At 40.6% G+C, this 19,844-nt stretch overlaps 2 gene segments (V, D, J or C); both read left to right on the forward strand.

Moving 5' to 3' along the window:
* The first annotated feature begins 322 nt into the window (after positions 1 to 322).
* On the forward strand, positions 323 to 2,385 carry LOC140544080 (Ig kappa-b4 chain C region-like). The segment is given in 3 exon segments: positions 323 to 327; positions 685 to 761; positions 1,935 to 2,385. Coding segments are annotated over 3 exon segments (399 nt in total).
* Positions 2,386 to 8,046: 5,661 nt separating this feature from the next.
* On the forward strand, positions 8,047 to 9,652 carry LOC140544157 (Ig kappa chain C region, B allele-like; the record flags this gene model as incomplete). The annotated part of the segment is given in 2 exon segments: positions 8,047 to 8,086; positions 9,235 to 9,652. Coding segments are annotated over 2 exon segments (363 nt in total), but the record flags the coding sequence as incomplete, so codon positions are not given.
* Positions 9,653 to 19,844: the final 10,192 nt, after the last annotated feature.

Here is a 19,844-nt window from a genome sequence, read left to right on the forward strand (position 1 = left end):
TGTTGGGAATTAAGCATTTGGTCAATAACAAAAATTCAACTCAGAACACAGAAGAGCTTCTTAAAGAAGAAGTTACAGGTCTGTCAGAGCCAGAAATCGTGCTTGTTTGTGGGAGATCAAATACTTATTTTCCACCATAATTTACAATGTGATTTCCTGGACTTTTTCCCTCATTTTGTATCTCATAGTTGTATACTTATATAAATAGGTTAGCCTCACTGACACGTGGTTTTCTTAAGGCTACACAGCTGTAGTCTCAATCCCTTGAGTTCCCTTTGTTGCATTGTTAAATAACTTGTTGCCAGCTGCAACACAATCCCCCATGCAGTAATTATCCAATGTAGACCTGGTTAAGTGTGTGTGAGGGAGTGTGTAGTAGAGCTGGCTATGCGTGTTTGAGGGTGTATGTAGTAGAGTTGTTTAGGTGTGAGGGTGTGTTGTAGGCCTGGTTAGGTGTGTGTAAGCATGTGAGTGTGGTAGAGCTTGTTAGGGGTTAGTGTGTGTGTGTGTGTGTGTGTGTGTGTGTGTGTGAGGGTGTGTGGTAGAGCTGGTTAGATGACTTCCACTCTTCATTTGATCTCAGCTTAGCAATTTGACTCTCCTGATATTTGGAATATTCCCTTGGCGTCCAGTGGGGCGCGATCTCCTTCTGTTGAGTTTAAAGTGGATCAGTTTTTATCATAGGGGGTTCGCAGCTCCTGCTGTCAGTCTGTCTGACAGTGCAGAAGCTTTTGGTGGAGGGACCAAACTACAAGCAGCGAGTAAGAAAATGCAGAAAATCCTCTCAGACCATGTGGAGAAATGCTGTTTTTATTCATCAGCAGAAACAGTAAGACGTGTTCTAGATACTGCAGCTCTTTTCTGTTCTCGTCTGTCATCATTTAATATTTAAATTCAAATTAAAGTGAAGTGTTCAAATCTGTATTATTATACAGATATTTTAATTAATATTTGATAAAATTACGTGTGAATGAACAGATCAGCAGTTTGAGAACAGGTCTCATAAAACACGACCTTGCTTCAGAAAAACAAGCTAAAAAAATATTTTAATCATTTATTATTTCAGAACTTCTGTTTTTGTCTGAGGCTTTTAAACTCCACCAGGATTTAGTGACTGATGTGAGGAAGCTGCTTGGAAATAGCAGAGAGAGCAGAGTCTTTACAGCAGGAGGTTTTTGTACAGCCACTAAATGAGTTTGTATCACTGTGGTGGACTTTTGGTGGTGGCACCAAACTGTCAGTTGGCCGTAAGTAGTTTTACTGTTTATTCTCTGTTCATCTGTAAATCAGTTCTGGAACTGTTCATATACTTAATGCTTTTATAAATCATTTTTTAAAACATTTTTTTTTACGTTTTTGTTCTTTACGTGGCAGTGTAGACTAAATATGGACATTTTAAGAGTCTGTTTCTGTTGTTAATAAGAGTAGAAATTATTCAGAATATATATTTTTTTACTTTACTGAACAGTGAAATTTTTCTTTAATTGAACAGTGAAGGTCTGCTCTTGACCGGAGGCTCTCAGTGCAGCACTTTCACTGTGCTTCTCATTCTCATGATGAACAATCACAGAGCTGCTTATTATGAACACTGATGCATATTTTAATTTTCATTTATTAAGTGTCGACTGTGTTCATATTTATTATTTATTATAGTAAATCATTTATATCTCTGTAGGATCTGAATTCCTGTTGATTTCCATATTATAAATTTCACTAAGCGTCTCAGATTTATTTGCCTGTAAATGAAACATTAAAAAGTGTTAAATTCAGAAGAAAGTAACTACAGATGAATCTGAAGGACAGTTTAAACTGTAAAGTAGGTTATAATTACAGGACCAAACATTTTAATGCACCACTGAACTCAGTTCAGCTCTGTACAAAATAAGAGAAGTGAAACACATCTGTCCATGCCTCTGTGTTTGTGTGTCTGCTAGGTGTGACTGCTCCCAAACTCACGGTCCTGCCCCCCTCCAGTGTGGAGCTGCAGCAGGGGAAGGCCACACTCGTGTGTTTGGCCAACAAGGGCTTCCCCTCAGACTGGAGGCTAAGCTGGAAGGTAGGTGGGAGCAGCTGGAGCTCGGGGGTCAGCCAGATCCCCGGATTTCTGCAGAAGGATGATGGCCTCTACAGGTGGACTAGCACCCTGACCCTTTCAGAGGAGCAGTGGCTGAGGAACCCAGTGACCTGTGAGGCCACCAAGGATGCCCTGTCTACAGTGAGCGAGACACTAAGGAAAGATCAGTGCACTTAGCAGTGAGGACCACCAGCTTCTGCTTTACTCAGCTCACTTTCTTCTCCTTCATTCAGGCTTTAAAGCACATATTTGAGCTTCAGTGCTGAAATGTTGATCTTTTGTCTCAAAGAAATAAAAGGCTTTTGGATTCAGTGTTTGTCTCTTTGTATTCATTGTGCGTTTTCTCCATATTATACTCAAGGGCAGTTTGTACTGTAGAACAGTTGGATTCTGGAGTTAAATGCTCTTGTTTTAATAGATTTGGAGTCATTCTGCCTCAGAAAAAGAAGACTTCAAAGAAATAGTTGAAAGTCCAATATTGCCATGACATTAATGTCCATGATGAGAGTATGTAAACTGCTCATATTAACCATAGTGTCCATCTCTCCTGTGAAAACAAATCTATAAAATCTATAAAAAGGTTTGTTCTGCATTAACAAATCAGTGTTACAAATGCCAAGATCAGGAGGTCAAATCTGACACGGAAACTTATCTAATTACAGTGTAGAGAATAGCCTAAAACAACTTTAAAAGAAGTTAAGATGTTTTTAAAACATGAAAATGAACATGTAGGTCCTATAAGGTCTCACTTTAATCATTATGTCTGCTCGCTTACTTATGAAAAACATGTGATAAGTTAAAGAAGAGCTGAGTCGTGCAGCTGACAGTGTTTTTTGGTGGAAACTGCTGAATTAAGGAAACTCTTAGTAAAACAATTAGTAGTTATGTGCTTTTAATAATGTACCCTAAAGCTTCAGAATAAAATAAAATCAATAACTTTGTTAATCTCATCTAAAAATCCTCATTTTTACCTCTTTTAAAGTTGTTTTAGGCTATTCTCTACACTGTAGTTAGATTTCATGCGTGTTTACAGTTTAGTAATTGAACTGTTCTGCACACACTGTCTGTTACTACATCAGTGTCATTAAATAACCTCAGCTAAACTATAGACTGCCCTCACTGTCCTGCCCTGTCCCATAAAAGCAATTATGCTGCCTTGAGACTGACCAATTCTGATCTGGTCATTCCAGCATCATTTAAGGCATTTAGCAGACGCTCTTCTCCAGAGTGACTTATAAAAGTGCTTTGCTATTTACTCAAGAAAAACCTCAGCTAGTTTAAATAGACTAATAATTCAAAGATCCTCTACTAAACAAAAGTCAGTAAGGAGAACAATCTACTATTCGCCCAAGTCCTCTCAGAAGAAGTGGGTCTTTAGTCTGTGTCAACTTGCTGAGAGAACTGAGAGGAACTGACTCCAGGTCTGAGTGTGAAATGTCTGCTGTAAAGCAGCAGGACTTTGAACTAGGATGGATATGGCTGGAGCAGACAGGGACATGGGGGCTTTGGGTCAATACATGATACAATATCTTCATCCTAGAAATCTGGTACAGAAAATGAACATGTATTGCTATTATGTTGTTGTGCGATTTATGAGGATAGGAGGAACATCTGAATGGTCTGGTTTTGCTGTAGTGTGTGTCTACCCATAACCCCACGCCAGAACCATGTGTTTACACTTGGGATCACACCACTAACACATGAACAGCAGGACTAGAATGATCACAAGCTCTACAAACCTCCTCCTCTCATATAGCTGAAACGCTGTGTGCATTATTGCTCTGTGCTTATTTATAGATTCATAGATGTTTATGCTGTGTGTCAGGGTGGTGGGTTTCCTCCCCTCCACAGAGTGTGTGATTGTGCTGTATCACATCTGCCCCTCGGGACCTGCAGCAGTGCAGTGTCTGTGCCGTCTGAATCAGGGAAGTTTTTGTATGGTGGTGTAACACTGTGTAAACACACCTCTACTACTGAACCAGTGCTCACTCATACAGTAATAATCTCCTGCATCTTCAGTCTGGACTCCACTGATGGTCAGAGTGAAGTCAGATCCAGATCCACGGCCACTGAAACGAGCTGGAGTTCCTGACCATAAGTTTATAGCATGGTAGATCAGGAGTTTAGGTGCTTCTCCAGGTTTCTGCAGGTACCAAGAGAGAGCTATCCCACCATGTACACTGTGGCTGGTTTTACAGCTGATGGTGATGGTTTCTCCTGGAAGAGCAGATTTCACTGCAGGAGTCTGAGTCACAGTCGTCTGACCTCTGGATTCTGAATAAAACACAAAAAAATAAATACTAATATTACAACTATTAGTCATATAATACAATTAGTCATCCTAATAATATTTAGAGAACAACAGATCTTCTTTGCAGAAAGTGAGTCACCTTGAGTCCAGAAGATCAGAGTCCAGATGAAGATGGGGATCAGAGTCATGTCTGCTGTGGGTGAGGTTTGTGGGGCAGCAGCTCTTAGTCATGAACTGTTAAACTCACAGCATTATAAACACTCCCAGAGCACTGAAGCATGTGCTGCTAATGCAAAGTGGAACCTCTCTATTAAAATGTCATCAGCAAATGCCTCTTACTCTTGAACTGCAATGACTAAACAGAGCATATTACACAATGATCCTTTGATCTATAGGAGATCAAGTTTATTTGTTCAATCAATGGATTCTTAGCTTTTAGTAAAAATTATGGCTCCAAATCCCTGATGAGCCTCACAGAGGAAGAGATTCTGATTGTGAAGAGGCACACCTCCTCCTGACCTGACACGATCAGATTCTGAATAATCAGACTAAAATCATAATCAAATATGATCCATAAAATAAAATATTTAAAAATATTTAGAAAATAATACAAATCAGACACTCAAATAAAGATAAAAAAAAAAACTAAAAAGTCAACTGAACAGTGTTAAAGCCTGTGTTCTGGATAATCTTCTGATGGTGATGGACACACACAGGATGTCAGCTGGATATCCTGGACAGTGGACGGCTCAGAGGTGAAGGAGGGCGTTCTGACCAGCATAGAAGAAGAGCAGAACGGCTGCTTCAGCCTCAGCAGCACCCTGACCCTCAGCAAAGCTCTCTGGGGAATAAAGCTTGATGTTGGACATTGTCTGATGTTTTATTCTACTTGATGATCAGGGTTGTGAGAGAGGATCTTCAGCTGGAGGTTCAGGGCAGTGCTGTGTGTGTTTTGTGCTTGAGTGAGTTTGGCTGAACGAAGCTGAACATCTGGTGAAAGTGCTGCTCTATTCTGGGAGAAGGACGACAACTCAGGTCTGTTAATGCAAATCTGAGTTTCACTCCAGTGCTCTCTCTCTCTCTCTCTTTCTCCCTCTCTCTCTCTCTCTCTCTCTCTCTCTCTCTCTCTCTCTCTCTGGTCTGAAGAGGAACTTGTAGTAATTTCAGAAGGTTTACAGGTTGTACTAAATAGTTTAACCCACTTTCATATGTACACATTACTGATGCAAACCAGACACAAAGAAATCAAATCATTTAAACAGAGAATATTAAAGCAACCTGTGAAATCTGATCGGAACCTAAACAACAACTTAAACTTAACCTAAACATTACCCTAACCCTTTACCCTTACTCTAATCATAAACATAATCTAACCTTACTCTTACCCTTAACATTACCCTTTCCCTTACCTTAACCATAACCATAACCATTACCATAACCATAACCATAACCATAACCATAACCATAACCTAACCTTTACCCTAATCCTATCCCTATACCCTTACTCTAAACATAACCATCACCATAACCATAACCTAACCCTTACCATTACCCTCACTCAAATCTTGACCATAACTTAACCCTAACTCTGTCCCTTACTCTTAACCTTACCATAACCTAACACTTACATTAAGCCTTATTCTACCTTTAACATAACCCTAACTCTTAACTATCCTAATTTTAACCGTTTTTGTTCAATGTATACATTTTTTGTGTATTCAGTTATTTTGAAGGAGCTCCATAATGGAGAGAAGCAGGCTGCTGGGTTGCCGCTGTTTTCTCAATTCTTCTTTGAGTACGTATCAGGCTGGGTTGTGTGCTTTGGCAAAACTTCACCACCAGTGGACAGGAGCTCCTTGTGAACCCTAACGTATGTATGAAGAGCTCCTTGTAAATCACATCAAAATGCATGGGGTGCCTTTTAGTCATATACAAAGGAATGTTACAAAATAAATGAATAAAAAAGGGATTTAATTTCTATTGATAACATCAAACGCACTAAAACCTGCAGCTCAGTGGTGACCTGGAGTGAAAACATGAAAAGGCTTCTTCACACACATTAATAAATCAGCTGTTACTGAGAGTGAAAAACTCAAAAATGGGTAACTCCAGCTGAATCCTGTGGACTTTATCACAGTTTACCGTAGTTTACACACTACATGATCAACAGTGTTTTTATTGCTCAGTGTAAAGTGTGAAGGTGCAGGAGGCTGCTGGTTTGGTGCCCCCTGCTGGACAGCCTGCTGGGAGTAGGACTGCAGTGCAGTGTCTGTGCAGTCTGACTTAGGGAGGTTTTTGTACAGCTGTGTAACATTGTGTGAGTGACCAGACACTACTGATGTAAAATTCTCCCAGACAGTAATAATCTCCTGCATCTTCACTCTGGACTCCACTGATGGTCAGAGTGAAGTCAGATCCAGATCCACGACCACTGAAACGAGCTGGAGTTCCTGATGCTCTGTTATAAATGTAATAGAACAGGCGCTTAGGAGATTCTCCAGGTTTCTGCAGATACCAGGCTAAACGCTGACCTGTACTGTCACTGTAAACATCAGGGCTGGTTCTACAGTTGATGGTGACGGTTTTTCCTGGAAGAGCAGATTTCACTGCAGGAGTCTGAGTGACAGTCGCCTGACCTCTGGACTCTGAAATTAAAAAAATGTTTTTTGAGCTGAATTTCTAAAACACTGTTATAATATTTAGTATTTTAGTGTCTGCAGTAAACATACAGCAGTGCATTACCTTGAGTCCAGAAGATCAGAGTCCAGATGAAGATGGGGATCAGAGTCATGTCTGCTGTGGGTGAGGTTTGAGGGGCAGCAGCTCTCAGTCATGAAGTGTTAAACTCACAGCACTATAAACACTCCCAGAGCACTGAAGCATGTGCTGCTAATGCAAAGTGGAACCTCTCTATGGTAATGTCACCAGCAAATGCCTCTTACTCTTGAACTGGCACGACTAAACAGACCATATTAGACAATGATCATTTGATCTATAGGAGATCAAGTTTATTTGTACAATCAATGGTTTCCCAGTTTGCAGTAAAAATTATGGCTCCAAATCCCTAATTAGCCTCACAGAGGAAGACACTGTCAGAAAAACCCCTCTATCAACCACAGAACCACTGAGAGGATCCAATAGTGGAGTAGAGCACCTGTTCCTGATCTGACATGATCAGATACTGAAATTATAATCAAAGATGAGGCTTAAAAAACAGGTAAATCAGACAAACTCAAATAAAGCTGAAAACAGAGACGTCAACTGAACAATGACAAAGTCTGTGTTCAGGAGAATCTTCTGAAGGTGATGGACACTCACACACACAGGATGTCAGATTTGAGGACATGGCAGATGTAGAAGATTAAGAAGCAGGTTTAGGGGTAATGGTGAAGACGGCGGTTCATGAAGATGCTGGGTGAGGTTTTCAGTACAGCAGTAGATTAAACTGCACAGGTAAATGGATCCAAAGTGATCAAACAGGTTCAGAAGATCAGATGAACCAGGTCTAGATCCCAAACTGACTTTATTCAGAATCTCATAAAGAAACAAATGAACAAACACTGAGAAATGAGAAAGATAAAGGAGTGAACATATTAAGACTACACACTTTTCTTATGCAGCTCTGAGCATAAATGTGTGTGTGTGTGTGTGTGTGTGTGTGTGTGTGTACTGTAGTGTGACGGAGGTTTTTGTATGACGGTTTCATTGGAATGTATCACTGTGGTTCACTTTCGGTGGAGGAACCAAAGTCATTGTGAAAGGTGGGTGTGTTTTCTTATTTTCTTTTTTTTTTTTAATAAACATTTATTTTAATTTTAACATATTTAATTGATGTGAAATTCATTGTTATTCTTGATAAGCTGCTTTTGCTTGTACTGAAAGTGACTGTGTTAAAGAGTGAGGTATGAACTGTGAGTCTTTATTAGGTGAATTATCCTGTATTTTCAATAATAGCTCTGTACAGTTAGAATGGGTGTTGGGTTAATGATGCTGTACGGGAGAATTGATGGACTATTTTTATTAATAGCTCTGTACAGTTAAAACTGTAACTTTTTCTGACCATGTTTTGATTATACTTTGATTAAACACATTTAGAGCATTCACATTTAGAGCATTTACATTTAGAGCATTTATATTTAGAGCATTTACATTTAGAGCATTTACATTTAGAGCATTTACATTTAGAGCATTCACATATAGAGCATTTAGCTGACGCTCTTATCCAGAGTGACTTACAAGGTAACTCGTATTACAGAGGTCGGCCAATGCAGTGTTAGGAGTCTTGCCAGAGGACTCTTATTAATGTAGCACAGCAAAGTCACCCAGACCGGGAATCGAACCCTGGTCTCACACAGGGGGTAATAGCTCACTGGCAGGTAGTGGTGTTACTTGTTGCATCACAGCAACCCCACTTTACTGTACATCCTGTACATCTGCACTCCTGGACACTTGACACTTTGCTTAAATACCAATATATACACATATTTACTCAGTATGAACATATCTGCTGATCCACACTCCTACTGCACATTATTATTTATTTGTTCATTATTCTCCCATTATTCATTATTATTGTATTTTTATTCTTTTTAATATTTCTTATTATTGTATCATATTCACTGTGCTGTTATTGTGTAACTGCTACTGGCTGCTGAATTTCCTTCAGGATTAATAAAGTATATATCTCTCTATCTAAGTATCTTTCTATCTATCTGTACAGATGAAGTAGAAGCTCATAGAAGGAAGCAGGTACTGGTTTTTAGGAAACTGAGAAGAGAGTGGAGCTGTAAATGGACGACTGTAGACGGGTTGGATTCAGTCAGGATGCTTAATAAAGAATAACGAGTAAATGTGTTTAAATGTGTTCAAATGTGTTTAATCAAGTGTGTGTGTTGTGTCTCCTCTCCAGGTGGTCCCACAGTGAAGCCCTCTGTGTCTCTGCTCCCCCCCTCCCCTCTGCAGGTGTCTGAGGGTTCAGCCTCACTGCTCTGCCTGCTGTCTGGCTACTCTCCACAGGGGGCGCTAGTCAGCTGGACAGTGGACGGCTCAGAGGTGAAGGAGGGCATTCTGACCAGTGTAGAAGAAGAGAAGAACGGCCGCTTCAGCCGCAGCAGCACCCTGACCCTCAGCAAAGCTCTCTGGGAAAAGGGGGAGGAGTTTGGCTGTTTGGTCTCCCATGACAACGCCAATCAGCCAATCACATTCAGAAAGAGCAGCTGTGAAGTTCAGTAGCCCCGAGATGGAGTTGAACACAGATCTGCTTCACCTCCGTCTGCAGTAGAGCTGAAGTTCTACACAGTGCTGCTGTTTGGGTCTTTACTCTGTTCACTGTCCTGTTGCTGGACCTGTGCTTCTGCTCTGCTGAAATAAAGCTTGATGTTGGACATTGTCTGATGTTTTCTTCTACTTGATGATCAGGGTTGTGAGAGAGGATCTTCAGCTGGAGGTTCAGGGCAGTGCTGTGTGTGTTGTGCTTGAGTGAGTTTGGCTGAACGAAGCTGAACATCTGGTGAAAGTGCTGCTCTATTCTGGGAGAAGGACGACAACTCAGGTCTGTTAATGCAAATCTGAGTTTCACTCCAGTGCTCTCTCTCTCTCTCTCTGTTTCTCTCTCTCTCTCTCTCTCTCTCTCTGTCTCTCTCTCACTCTCTCCCTCTCTCTCTCTCTCTCTCTCTTTCTCTCTGTCTCTCTCTCTCTATCTGTCTCTCTCTCTCTCTCTCCCTCTCTCTCTCTGTCTCTCTCTCTCTCTCTCTCTCTCTCTGTTTCTCTCTCTCTCTCTCTCTGTCTCTCTCTCTCTGTGTCTCTCTCTCTCTCTCTCTCTCTCTCTCTCTGTCTGTCTGTCTCTCTCTCTCTCTCTCTCTCTCTTACCTGGTCTAAAGAGGAACTTGTAAAAATGTCAATTATTGATACAACCCAGACACACAGAAAGCAAACCATTTCAACAGAAAATGTTACAAAACAACCTGAGAAATTTGATCTGAACCTAAACATCAACTTAAACTTAACCTATGACCTATGACCTAATCTTTACCCTAATCCTAACCCTATACCCTTAATCTAACCATAACAATGACCTAACCTTTACCCTAACTGTTTCCCTAGCCCTTACTCTAACTTTAACCATCATCATGACCATAACCTAACCATTACCCTAACTGTTACCCTAACTATAACCATAACCTAACCCTTATCATTACCCTCACTCAAACCTTGACCATAACCCTAACCCTATCCCTTACCCTAACCCTTACCATAATCTATCCCTTACCTTAAACCTTATTCTTCCTTAACCACTCTAACTCTTAACTACCCTAATATTAACCTTTTTTTGTTCATTAAATCCATTTTGTGTGCATTCAGTTATTTTGTAGGAGGTCTATAACGGAGAGAAGCAGGCTGCTGTGTTGCCGCTGTTTTCTCAATTCTTCTTTGAGGCTGGGTTGTGTATTACAAATTGCAGGGGGTGAAAACATGAAAAGGCTTCTTCACACACATTAATAAATCAGCTGTGGAGTTTTTACTGAGAGTGAACACCTCAGTACCTTCACTGACTTTTAGTAGATCTGCTCCTGTTAGAGTCTAAAGGTGATGTAGATTAAAAGACTGATGGAGTCTGAAGTGGATCATGATGGGGTGGTGTTGTAGAAGAACAGGTTCTGTGGTGACTCTGGTGGATAGAAATGTGTAATTCAGAGTCCAGCACTAAATGAATCTCCAGCCGGCCCTTCCTGTGGACTTCATCACAGTTTACAGAGAGGAATCCTGCAGCAGGAACACGGCCAGTGAGGAAACACACAGCAGCGTTCCTGCACGCCTCCCTTTTACACACTACAGGATCAACAGTGTTTTATTGCTCAGTGATCAAGTGTGAAGCTGCAGAAGGCTGCTGGTTTGGTGCCCCCTGCTGGACAGCCTACTTGGAGTAGGACTGCAGTGCAGGGTCTGTGCAGTCTGACTCAGGGAGGTTTTTGTACAGCTGTGTAACACTGTGTGAACGACCAGACACTACTGATGTAAAATTCTCCCATACAGTAATAATCTCCTGCATCTTCACTCTGGACTCCACTGATGGTCAGAGTGAAGTCAGATCCAGATCCACTGCCACTGAAACGAGCTGGAGTTCCTGACCACAAGCTAGAGGCACCATAGATCATGAGTTTAGGTGCTTCTCCAGGTTTCTGCAGGTACCAAGAGAGATCACTCCCACCATCCACTCTGTGGCTGGTTTTACAGTTGATGGTGACGGTTTCTCCTGGAAGAGCAGATTTCACTGCAGGAGTCTGAGTCACAGTTGCCTGACCTCTGGATTCTGAAAAACAATGAGAGTAAACTGACTCATGAACTTTCAACATTATTATTTTACCATCAAATCTTCAGATATGATTGTGTAAGAATAACAGCTGTCGTCTTTGTCTTCCTAAAAGTAAACGTACAGCAGTGCATTACCTTGAATCCAGAAGATAAGAGTCCAGATGAAGATGGGGATCAGAGTCATGTCTGCTGTGGGTGAGGTTTGAAGGGCAGCAGCTCTCAGTCATGAAGTGTTAAACTCACAGCACTATAAACACTCCCAGAGCACTGAAGCATGTGCTGCTAATGCAAAGTGGAACCCCTCTATGGAAATGTCACTGTCCGCTGCAGTGATCATGTGATGCTCAAATATAATGAGATGGAAACTGTATGAGAAGGAATTCTGTGTTCAGATAAATTTCTGATTAATTAAGTCTGATTAATTAAATTTTCCTGATTAATTAAGAGACTTAGTACATGGCTTTTTCCCATTTTCTAGCCGAGCAGGGCGAACTTTTCCTGTCGTTACGATAGCAAAGACACACTGACACGCCCTTAATCAAGCAGCAGGGCGCGGTTGACAGCTCACCAAAAGATCGCTAAGATAGGGCTCAAAGGATTTTTAATAATTAGCAATTAATAATTTTGTATTCTCTCTCCATATGTCCTGATCATAAATGTTTAATAAATCATTAAAACTGCACAGTATTCAGCTCTCTTAAAGTCACTGCTCTCTGATCCTGTGTTTATCTGTGCTCATATTACCGTTAGTCCATCACTGGTTTGGCAGATTTGTGACTGAAACTTGGTCTCTAACTTTAACATTAGATTTGGACACCTGCCCTAGTTTTGCCCTCATGATTTTTAAGTGCAATTACCATGACTTTAAGGGCACGTGCCACAAGCTACTGTATACTCTTCTTTTTTTAACCCATTAGCTCAGAAAGACTTGTTACACACTAAGGTGTATTACTCAGTAACTACAGGTGACTTCTGTACAAACTGGTGTAACACCACTTTCGACCACCGGCTTGCCATAGGCTGCTTAAGGGGTTAAATAATATCTATTGATGGACTATTAAAATATGTTTATCTATGTTTAGCATTAAAATCATACTGTTATGCAACAAAAAGGTGCAGAAATGCATATTCAGAGCTGAGTAAATTAGATGCATTATAAACAGCTCAAACACTTACAGTGTAGCAACAGTAGACTAGAACAAAAAAATGCTCCCAAAGGACCCCCAGGCTTTTTTCACGTTCACGTTTTAAAGTAAACCTGATCCCTTCTGACACCGAACTCACGATTATGAAGGTGAGGCAGACGTTAGAAGTCCCATAAGACCTTTAGGAGATCGTCAACCAGCAGAGTCTGTGAGACACCTCACCTACAATCACACAGTAAATTACAAAAGCTCACCCTCTCTCTACAAGCACACACACCTGCAGTTCATTGGTCAAATTTCAAAATCTAATTGTCTGGAAAAAATTAATAATACACTCCCTAGCCAAAAAAAAGATCACACATGCTAATATTTTGTGGGACCACCTTTAGCTTTGATTACGTCACGCATTCGCTGTAGCATCACTTCCACAAGCTTCTGCAATGTCACAGCATTTATTTCTGAACAGAGTTGCATTCATTTTTCTCAACAGGGTGAAAATGACCTTAACCCTTTTTTTTTTTCGCTAATTGAGCCGGATGAATCCTGGCCTTGTCATCTTGGAATATGCCCGTGCCATCAGGGAAGAAAAAAGCCATTGATGGAATAACCTGGTCGTCTCAGTTATTCAGGTAGTCAGCTGACCTCATTCTTTGGGCACATAACATTACTGAACCTAGACCTGAACAACTGCAGCAACCCCAGACCAAAGCACTGCCCCCTCAGGCTTGTCCGGTAGGTGCTAGGCATGATGGGTGCATCACTCCAGCTGCCTTCTTACCCTGATGCACCCATCACTCTGTACTCATCAGACCACATGACCTTCCTCTATTGCTCCAGAGAAATATCTTTTTTGCAGGTTAGCCTCACTGAAAGGTGGTTTTCTTAAGGCTACACAGCTGTAGTCTCAATCCCTTGAGTTCCCTTTGTTGCATTGTTAAATAACTTGTTACCAGCTGAACACAATCCCCCATGCAGTAATTATCCAATGTAGACCTGGTTAAGTGTGTGTGAGGGAGTGTGTGGTAGAGCTGACTATGTGTGTGTGAGGGTGTATGTAGTAGAGTTGTTTAGGTGTGAGGGTGTGTTGTAGGCCTGGTTAGGTGTGTGTAAGCATGTGAGTGTGGTAGAGCTTGTTAGGGGTTAGTGTGTGTGTGTGTGTGTGTGAGGGTGTGTGGTAGAGCTGGTTAGATGACTTCCACTCTTCATTTGATCTCAGCTCAGCAATCTAACTCTCCTGATATTTGGAATATTCCCTTGTCGTCCAGTGGGGGGCGATCTCCTTCTGTTGAGTTTAAAGTGGATCAGTTTTTATCATAGGGGGTTCGCAGCTCCTGCTGTCAGTCTGTCTGTCAGTGCAGGAGCTTTTGGTGGAGGGACCAAACTACAAGCAGTGAGTAAGAAAATGCACACTTTATTTAAACACTTTACTCTCTCTCTCTTTTCAGCAGAAAATCCTCTCAGACCATGTGGAGAAATGCTGTTTTTTTCATCAGCAGAAACAGTAAGACGTGTTCAAGATACCGCAGCTCTTTAGCTGTTTTCTGATCTCGTCTGTCATCATTTAATATTTAAATTCAAATTAAAGTCAAGTGTTCAAATCTGTATTATTATACAGATATTTTAATTAATATTTGATAATAAAATTACGTGTGAATGAACAGATCAGCAGTTATAAATATTTTAATAATTTATTATTTCAGAACTCCTGTTTTTGTCTGAGGCTTTTAAACTCCACCAGGATTTAGTGACTGATGTGAGGAAGCTGCTTGGAAATAGCAGAGAGAGCCGAGTCTTTACAGCAGGAGGTTTTTGTACAGCCACTAAATGAGTTTGTATCACTGTGGTGGACTTTTGGTGGTGGCACCAAACTGTCAGTTGGCCGTAAGTAGTTTTACTGTGTATTCTCTGTTCATCTGTAAATCAGTTCTGGAACTGTTCATACACTTAATGCTTTTGTAAATCATTTTTTAAAACATTTTCTTTACATTTATTTGTTCTTTACATGGCAGTGTAGACTAAATATGGACATTTTACACCAAGAGTCTGTTCCTGTTGTTAATAAGAGTAGAAATTATTTAGAATATATATTTTTTTACTTTACTGAACAGTGACATTTTTCTTTAATTGAACAGTAAAGGTCTGTTCTTGACCGGAGGCTCTCAGTGCAGCACTTTCACTGTGCTTCTCATTCTCATGATGAACAATCACAGAGCTGCTTATTATGAACACTAATGCATATTTTAATTTTCATTTATTAAGTGTTGACTGTGTTCATATTTATTATTTATTATAGTAAATCATTTATATCTCTGTAGGATCTGAATTCCTGTTGATTTCCATATTATAAATTTCACTAAGCGTCTCAGATTTATTTGCCTGTAAATGAAACATTAAAAAGTGTTAAATTCAGAAGAAAGTAACTACAGACGAATCTGAAGGACAGTTTAAACTGTAAAGTAGGTTATAGTTACAGGACCAAACATTTTAATGCACCACTGAACTCAGTTCAGCTCTGTACAAAATAAGAGAAGTGAAACACATCTGTCCATGCCTCTGTGTTTGTGTGTCTGCTAGGTGTGACTGCTCCCAAACTCACGGTCCTGCCCCCCTCCAGTGTGGAGCTGCAGCAGGGGAAGGCCACACTCGTGTGTTTGGCCAACAAGGGCTTCCCCTCAGACTGGAGGCTAAGCTGGAAGGTAGGTGGGAGCAGCTGGAGCTCGGGGGTCAGCCAGAGCCCCGGATTTCTGCAGAAGGATGATGGCCTCTACAGTTGGACTAGCACCCTGACCCTACCGGAGGAGCAGTGGCTGAGGAACCCAGTGACCTGTGAGGCCACCAAGGACGCCCAGTCTACAGTGAGCGAGACACTAAGGAAAGATCAGTGCACTTAGCAGTGAGGACCGCCAGCCTCTGATTTACTCAGCTCACTTTCTTCTCCTTCATTCAGGCTTTAAAGCACATATTTGAGCTTCAGTGCTGAAATTTTGATCTTTTGTCTCAAAGAAATAAAAGGCTTTTGGATTCAATGTTTGTCTCTTTGTATTCATTGTGTGTTTTCTCCATATTATACTCAAGGACAAGTTGTACTGTAGAACAGTAGGATTTAAATGCTCTTGTTTTCATAGATTTGGAGTTGGACGATAAATTTGTCTATTTCAAATCTACAGAAGCTGACATTTGTTTCTAGAATGACTTCCAGGCAGTTCATAATGTGGAGGGACTAATCAAAATATGAGGTTTCTAGACTTCAGCATAACTTTTAACCTCAACTCTTCTGATGTAAATGATTAGTAAAACTCTGGGGTTTCACACTACACCACACTACACCAATAAGAATCAACTGTAACATGATTCAAGTGTAATTCACTCTGGATGAGAGCTTCAGTCAAATGCTGTAAATGTAAATAATCTTCTTGGTGGTTCTGAAATAAAACTGATGTTGATCTAAACTGTCTGAATTTCTGTCATGCAAATATGAGTTTCATCCACATATGGAGCCTAGCTGCATAATGCAGTTTTCACTTCAGGATAATTCACTACACTGTTCTGAATTCAGAATTACAAAAGATCAACAAACAAACAAACAAAAAAAAAATAAAAGAAAAAATGCATAATTATACAGGAGAAATGACCTCTAAGACCTCTAAGATTGTACATTGCAAATATAGTGTCATCTGTGTCCCATGCAACACATCCAAAATGCAGTGGCACTGGTCGTCCTCAACGTTTCTAAGTTCAGCCATGTAACTCCACTGCTGCGTTCTCTCTTCACTGGTTCCTGCAGCTGCTGCCTGTATCAGATTCAAAACCCTGATCTACGAAGCCAAGAACGGACCAGCACCTCTGTACTTGATGGCAATGGTCAAAAGCCATCTGCTCCAAAGGCCCTTCCAGCTTCAAGTACGGCTCGGCTCAACTCGCCATCCCTTAAGATCCACGGAAGACGAGCGTCCAGGCTTTTTTCTGTCCTTTTTTCAGTGCCGTCTGTGCCGAACTTCCCCTGGATGTCTGAACGGCAGAGTCGCTCGCTGTCTTCAGACGCAGACTGAAGACACACGTCTTCTGAGAATACTTGGGTGAAGAGTGGAGTATTATGGTCTCCTTATTGACTTGTGTTTAGTAGAGTCTAAGCTTAGGGGTATCTTCTTGAGTAAACAGTGAAGTACTTTTGTAAGTCACTTTGCTAAATGCCATGAATGTAAATTGTCTTTACTGAGGAGAATAACAGCTATATAAACGCAGCAGTGCTGATCTAAGCAGCTCAGACCTCAAACACCACTTCTGAATTAAACAGACATTGAAGATTTAAACTGAAAAATGACTGGATACCAGCTCAGAGCCATGACATCTTAGTTGGGTCAAAATATAAAACGTTTAAATCCTATCGGCTGTCCAAGATCTTAATTCATAGGTTTGGATGCAGACCCAGTTCATGCTCATTTGTACCATATTTGATAAGAATCCTCTGTTTTTGTAATATAAGAGTCTGTGAGAGTTTACATGGTGTACCTCTGGATCTCCAGGTGGGCTTCATGTTCCTTTTTTATTTACTCATTACCTTGAAATATATGTCTAGTAAACATATTAATTTAGCTGATTCCAATTTTTGTATTATTTAACCCTTTAAACTGCTGACGTCCTGCCGGCAGACTGGAAGTGTTACTAACGTCTATAACCAAAGAATAGCCCCACCAGTTTCAGCAGAAGTCCCTGTAGTTACTGAGCAATACACCTTAGTGTGTAATAAGTCTTGAAGTGGAGAGGGGTTAAAATCTGTATTTTTTAGAGCAACAGACATAAAAAAAATTATACACACTCTGGAAGTTAAACTAACACTAAACTTTAAATTCAGAAACACAGACATGCGTGTACTTCTGACAAAGTGTTGAGAGCAGAACACTCCTTCTGACATGGTAGTTTCCAAAGTTCAGAAAACCTCAGCAGGTGGAGGAGCCTTTTCTTATAAAGAAAAACCTTCCAGATAATGTTCGGGACTCTCTTTCACTCTCACAATCTTTAAATTTAGGCTGAAAACTCATCTGTTTAGTTTAGCTTTTGGTAATTAATGCTTCCCCTTAGATAAAGATTGTAGGTCCAGGGGTTCACGGATACAGGAAATTGTAGTACACTAAGATGCTGGAGCTGTCGTCTTGCTGCTTACATGCGATCACTCAGGTTTGTTGATGGTGGAGCAGATGGATGCTAGCGTTTCAGGGTGCTCCTGTGTCTGTGTTACCTTCTGGCTCTCTGGCCCACCCACCACCACCCATACCAGAACAACTACACACCCTCCTACCACTGCTACCTGTCTAATGACCATGTTAAAACCTAAATGGACTCTAAATCTGCCACTATTAATATCACCACTATTAAATATCTGCTGTATCTGGTTTGGTCATTTTTATCAACAATGTTTAAATAGTTCTAATCAGAGGAGGATGGGTTGGGTCCCCCTTGTGAGTCTTGGTTCCTCCCGAGGTTTCTTCCTCCAGCTCTGAGGAAGTTTTTCCTTGCCACTGTCGCCGTTGGCTGCTCACTTGGGGTCTTTGATCCTTCATGTCTTCTTACGCCATTTTTTTGTCTCTGTCTTTCACTAATGACTAATTATGTAAAGCTGCTTTGTGACAACAACAGTTGTAAAAAGCTATACAAATAAATCTGACTTGACTTTTTATAGCATAAATGAACAGATCAGATTTGATCTTTTGAGTAGAAATAAGTTACTGTGCAGCACAGAAGAGCAGAATTTATTTCATTACACTGCACTGCTAGGATACACTCTCTATCTAAACCCTAAGAAAAATCTCACTATTTTAATTTAACTATATAAAATCTAGTCAGTTTGTTTATTTATCTTTATGATCTATTAAAGTGGGTAACCTTGATTATGTTTATGTAAATATCCTTTCTTGCTCCTTCACTGTAATTAGTGTACTTCTCTCTGAATAAAAATGTTACTGTGTTGCTGGGGTGGTAGCCCATATGTCAGTAGGGTGGTAGCCTCAGGGGTACTTCTTCAGTGCCTAGCGGTGCACTTAGGGTTGTGCAATTTCAACAAAAAATGTAATCCTTGTAAGTTTAGATATTTTTTTTATATTATTCAGCCTTCAAAAATATGTTCGTAAAAGTCTCATATTGCACAAGCTTGCTCTTGTTATTAGATATTACTTGTTGCTTACTAATGATATTTATTTACCTTAAATTTAATTAATTTATTTATTAAATAAAGTAAAGTACTTGTATTTTTAATAAACTGAAGCATTTTAGTAAAATCAGTACAAAAACATTAAAATCACTGGAGCACTGGAGCATACAGTAGGACTAGAATGAGCTCAAGCTCTACAAACCTCCTCCTCTCATATAGCTGAAACGCTGTGTGCATTATTGCTTTGTGCTTATTTATACATTTATAGATGTTCATGCTGTGTGTCAGGGTGGTGGGTTTCCTCCCCTCCACAGAGTGTGTGATTGTGCTGTATCACATCTGCCCCTCAGGCCCAACAGCAGTGCAGTGTCTGTGCCGTCTGACTCAGGGAGGTTTTTGTATGGTGGTGTAACACTGTGTAAACACACCTCTACCACTGAACCAGTGCTCACTCGTACAGTAATAATCTCCTGCATCTTCACTCTGGACTCCACTGATGGTCAGAGTGAAGTCAGATCCAGATCCACTGCCGCTGAAACGAGCTGGAGTTCCTGAAGGTAATTTAGCAGCATCATAAAACAAGAGCTTAGGAATTTCTCCAGGTTTCTGCAGGTACCAGGCGAGATAGTTGGTGTAATACACTGCAGTGCTGGTTCTACAGCTGATGGTGACGGTTTCTCCTGGAAGAGCAGATTTCACTGCAGGAGTCTGAGTCACAGTCACCTGACCTCTGGATTCTGAAATTAGAAAAATGGGTTTTGAGCTGAATATTTAAAACACTGTTATAATATTTAGTATTTTAGTTTCTGCAGTAAACATACAGCAGTGCATTACCTTGAGTCCAGAAGATCAGAGTCCAGATGAAGATGGGGATCAGAGTCATGTCTGCTGTGGGTGAGGTTTGTGGGGCAGCAGCTC

This window comes from Salminus brasiliensis, chromosome 2, assembly GCF_030463535.1.
Source record: "Salminus brasiliensis chromosome 2, fSalBra1.hap2, whole genome shotgun sequence".
NCBI lineage: Eukaryota > Metazoa > Chordata > Actinopteri > Characiformes > Bryconidae > Salminus > Salminus brasiliensis.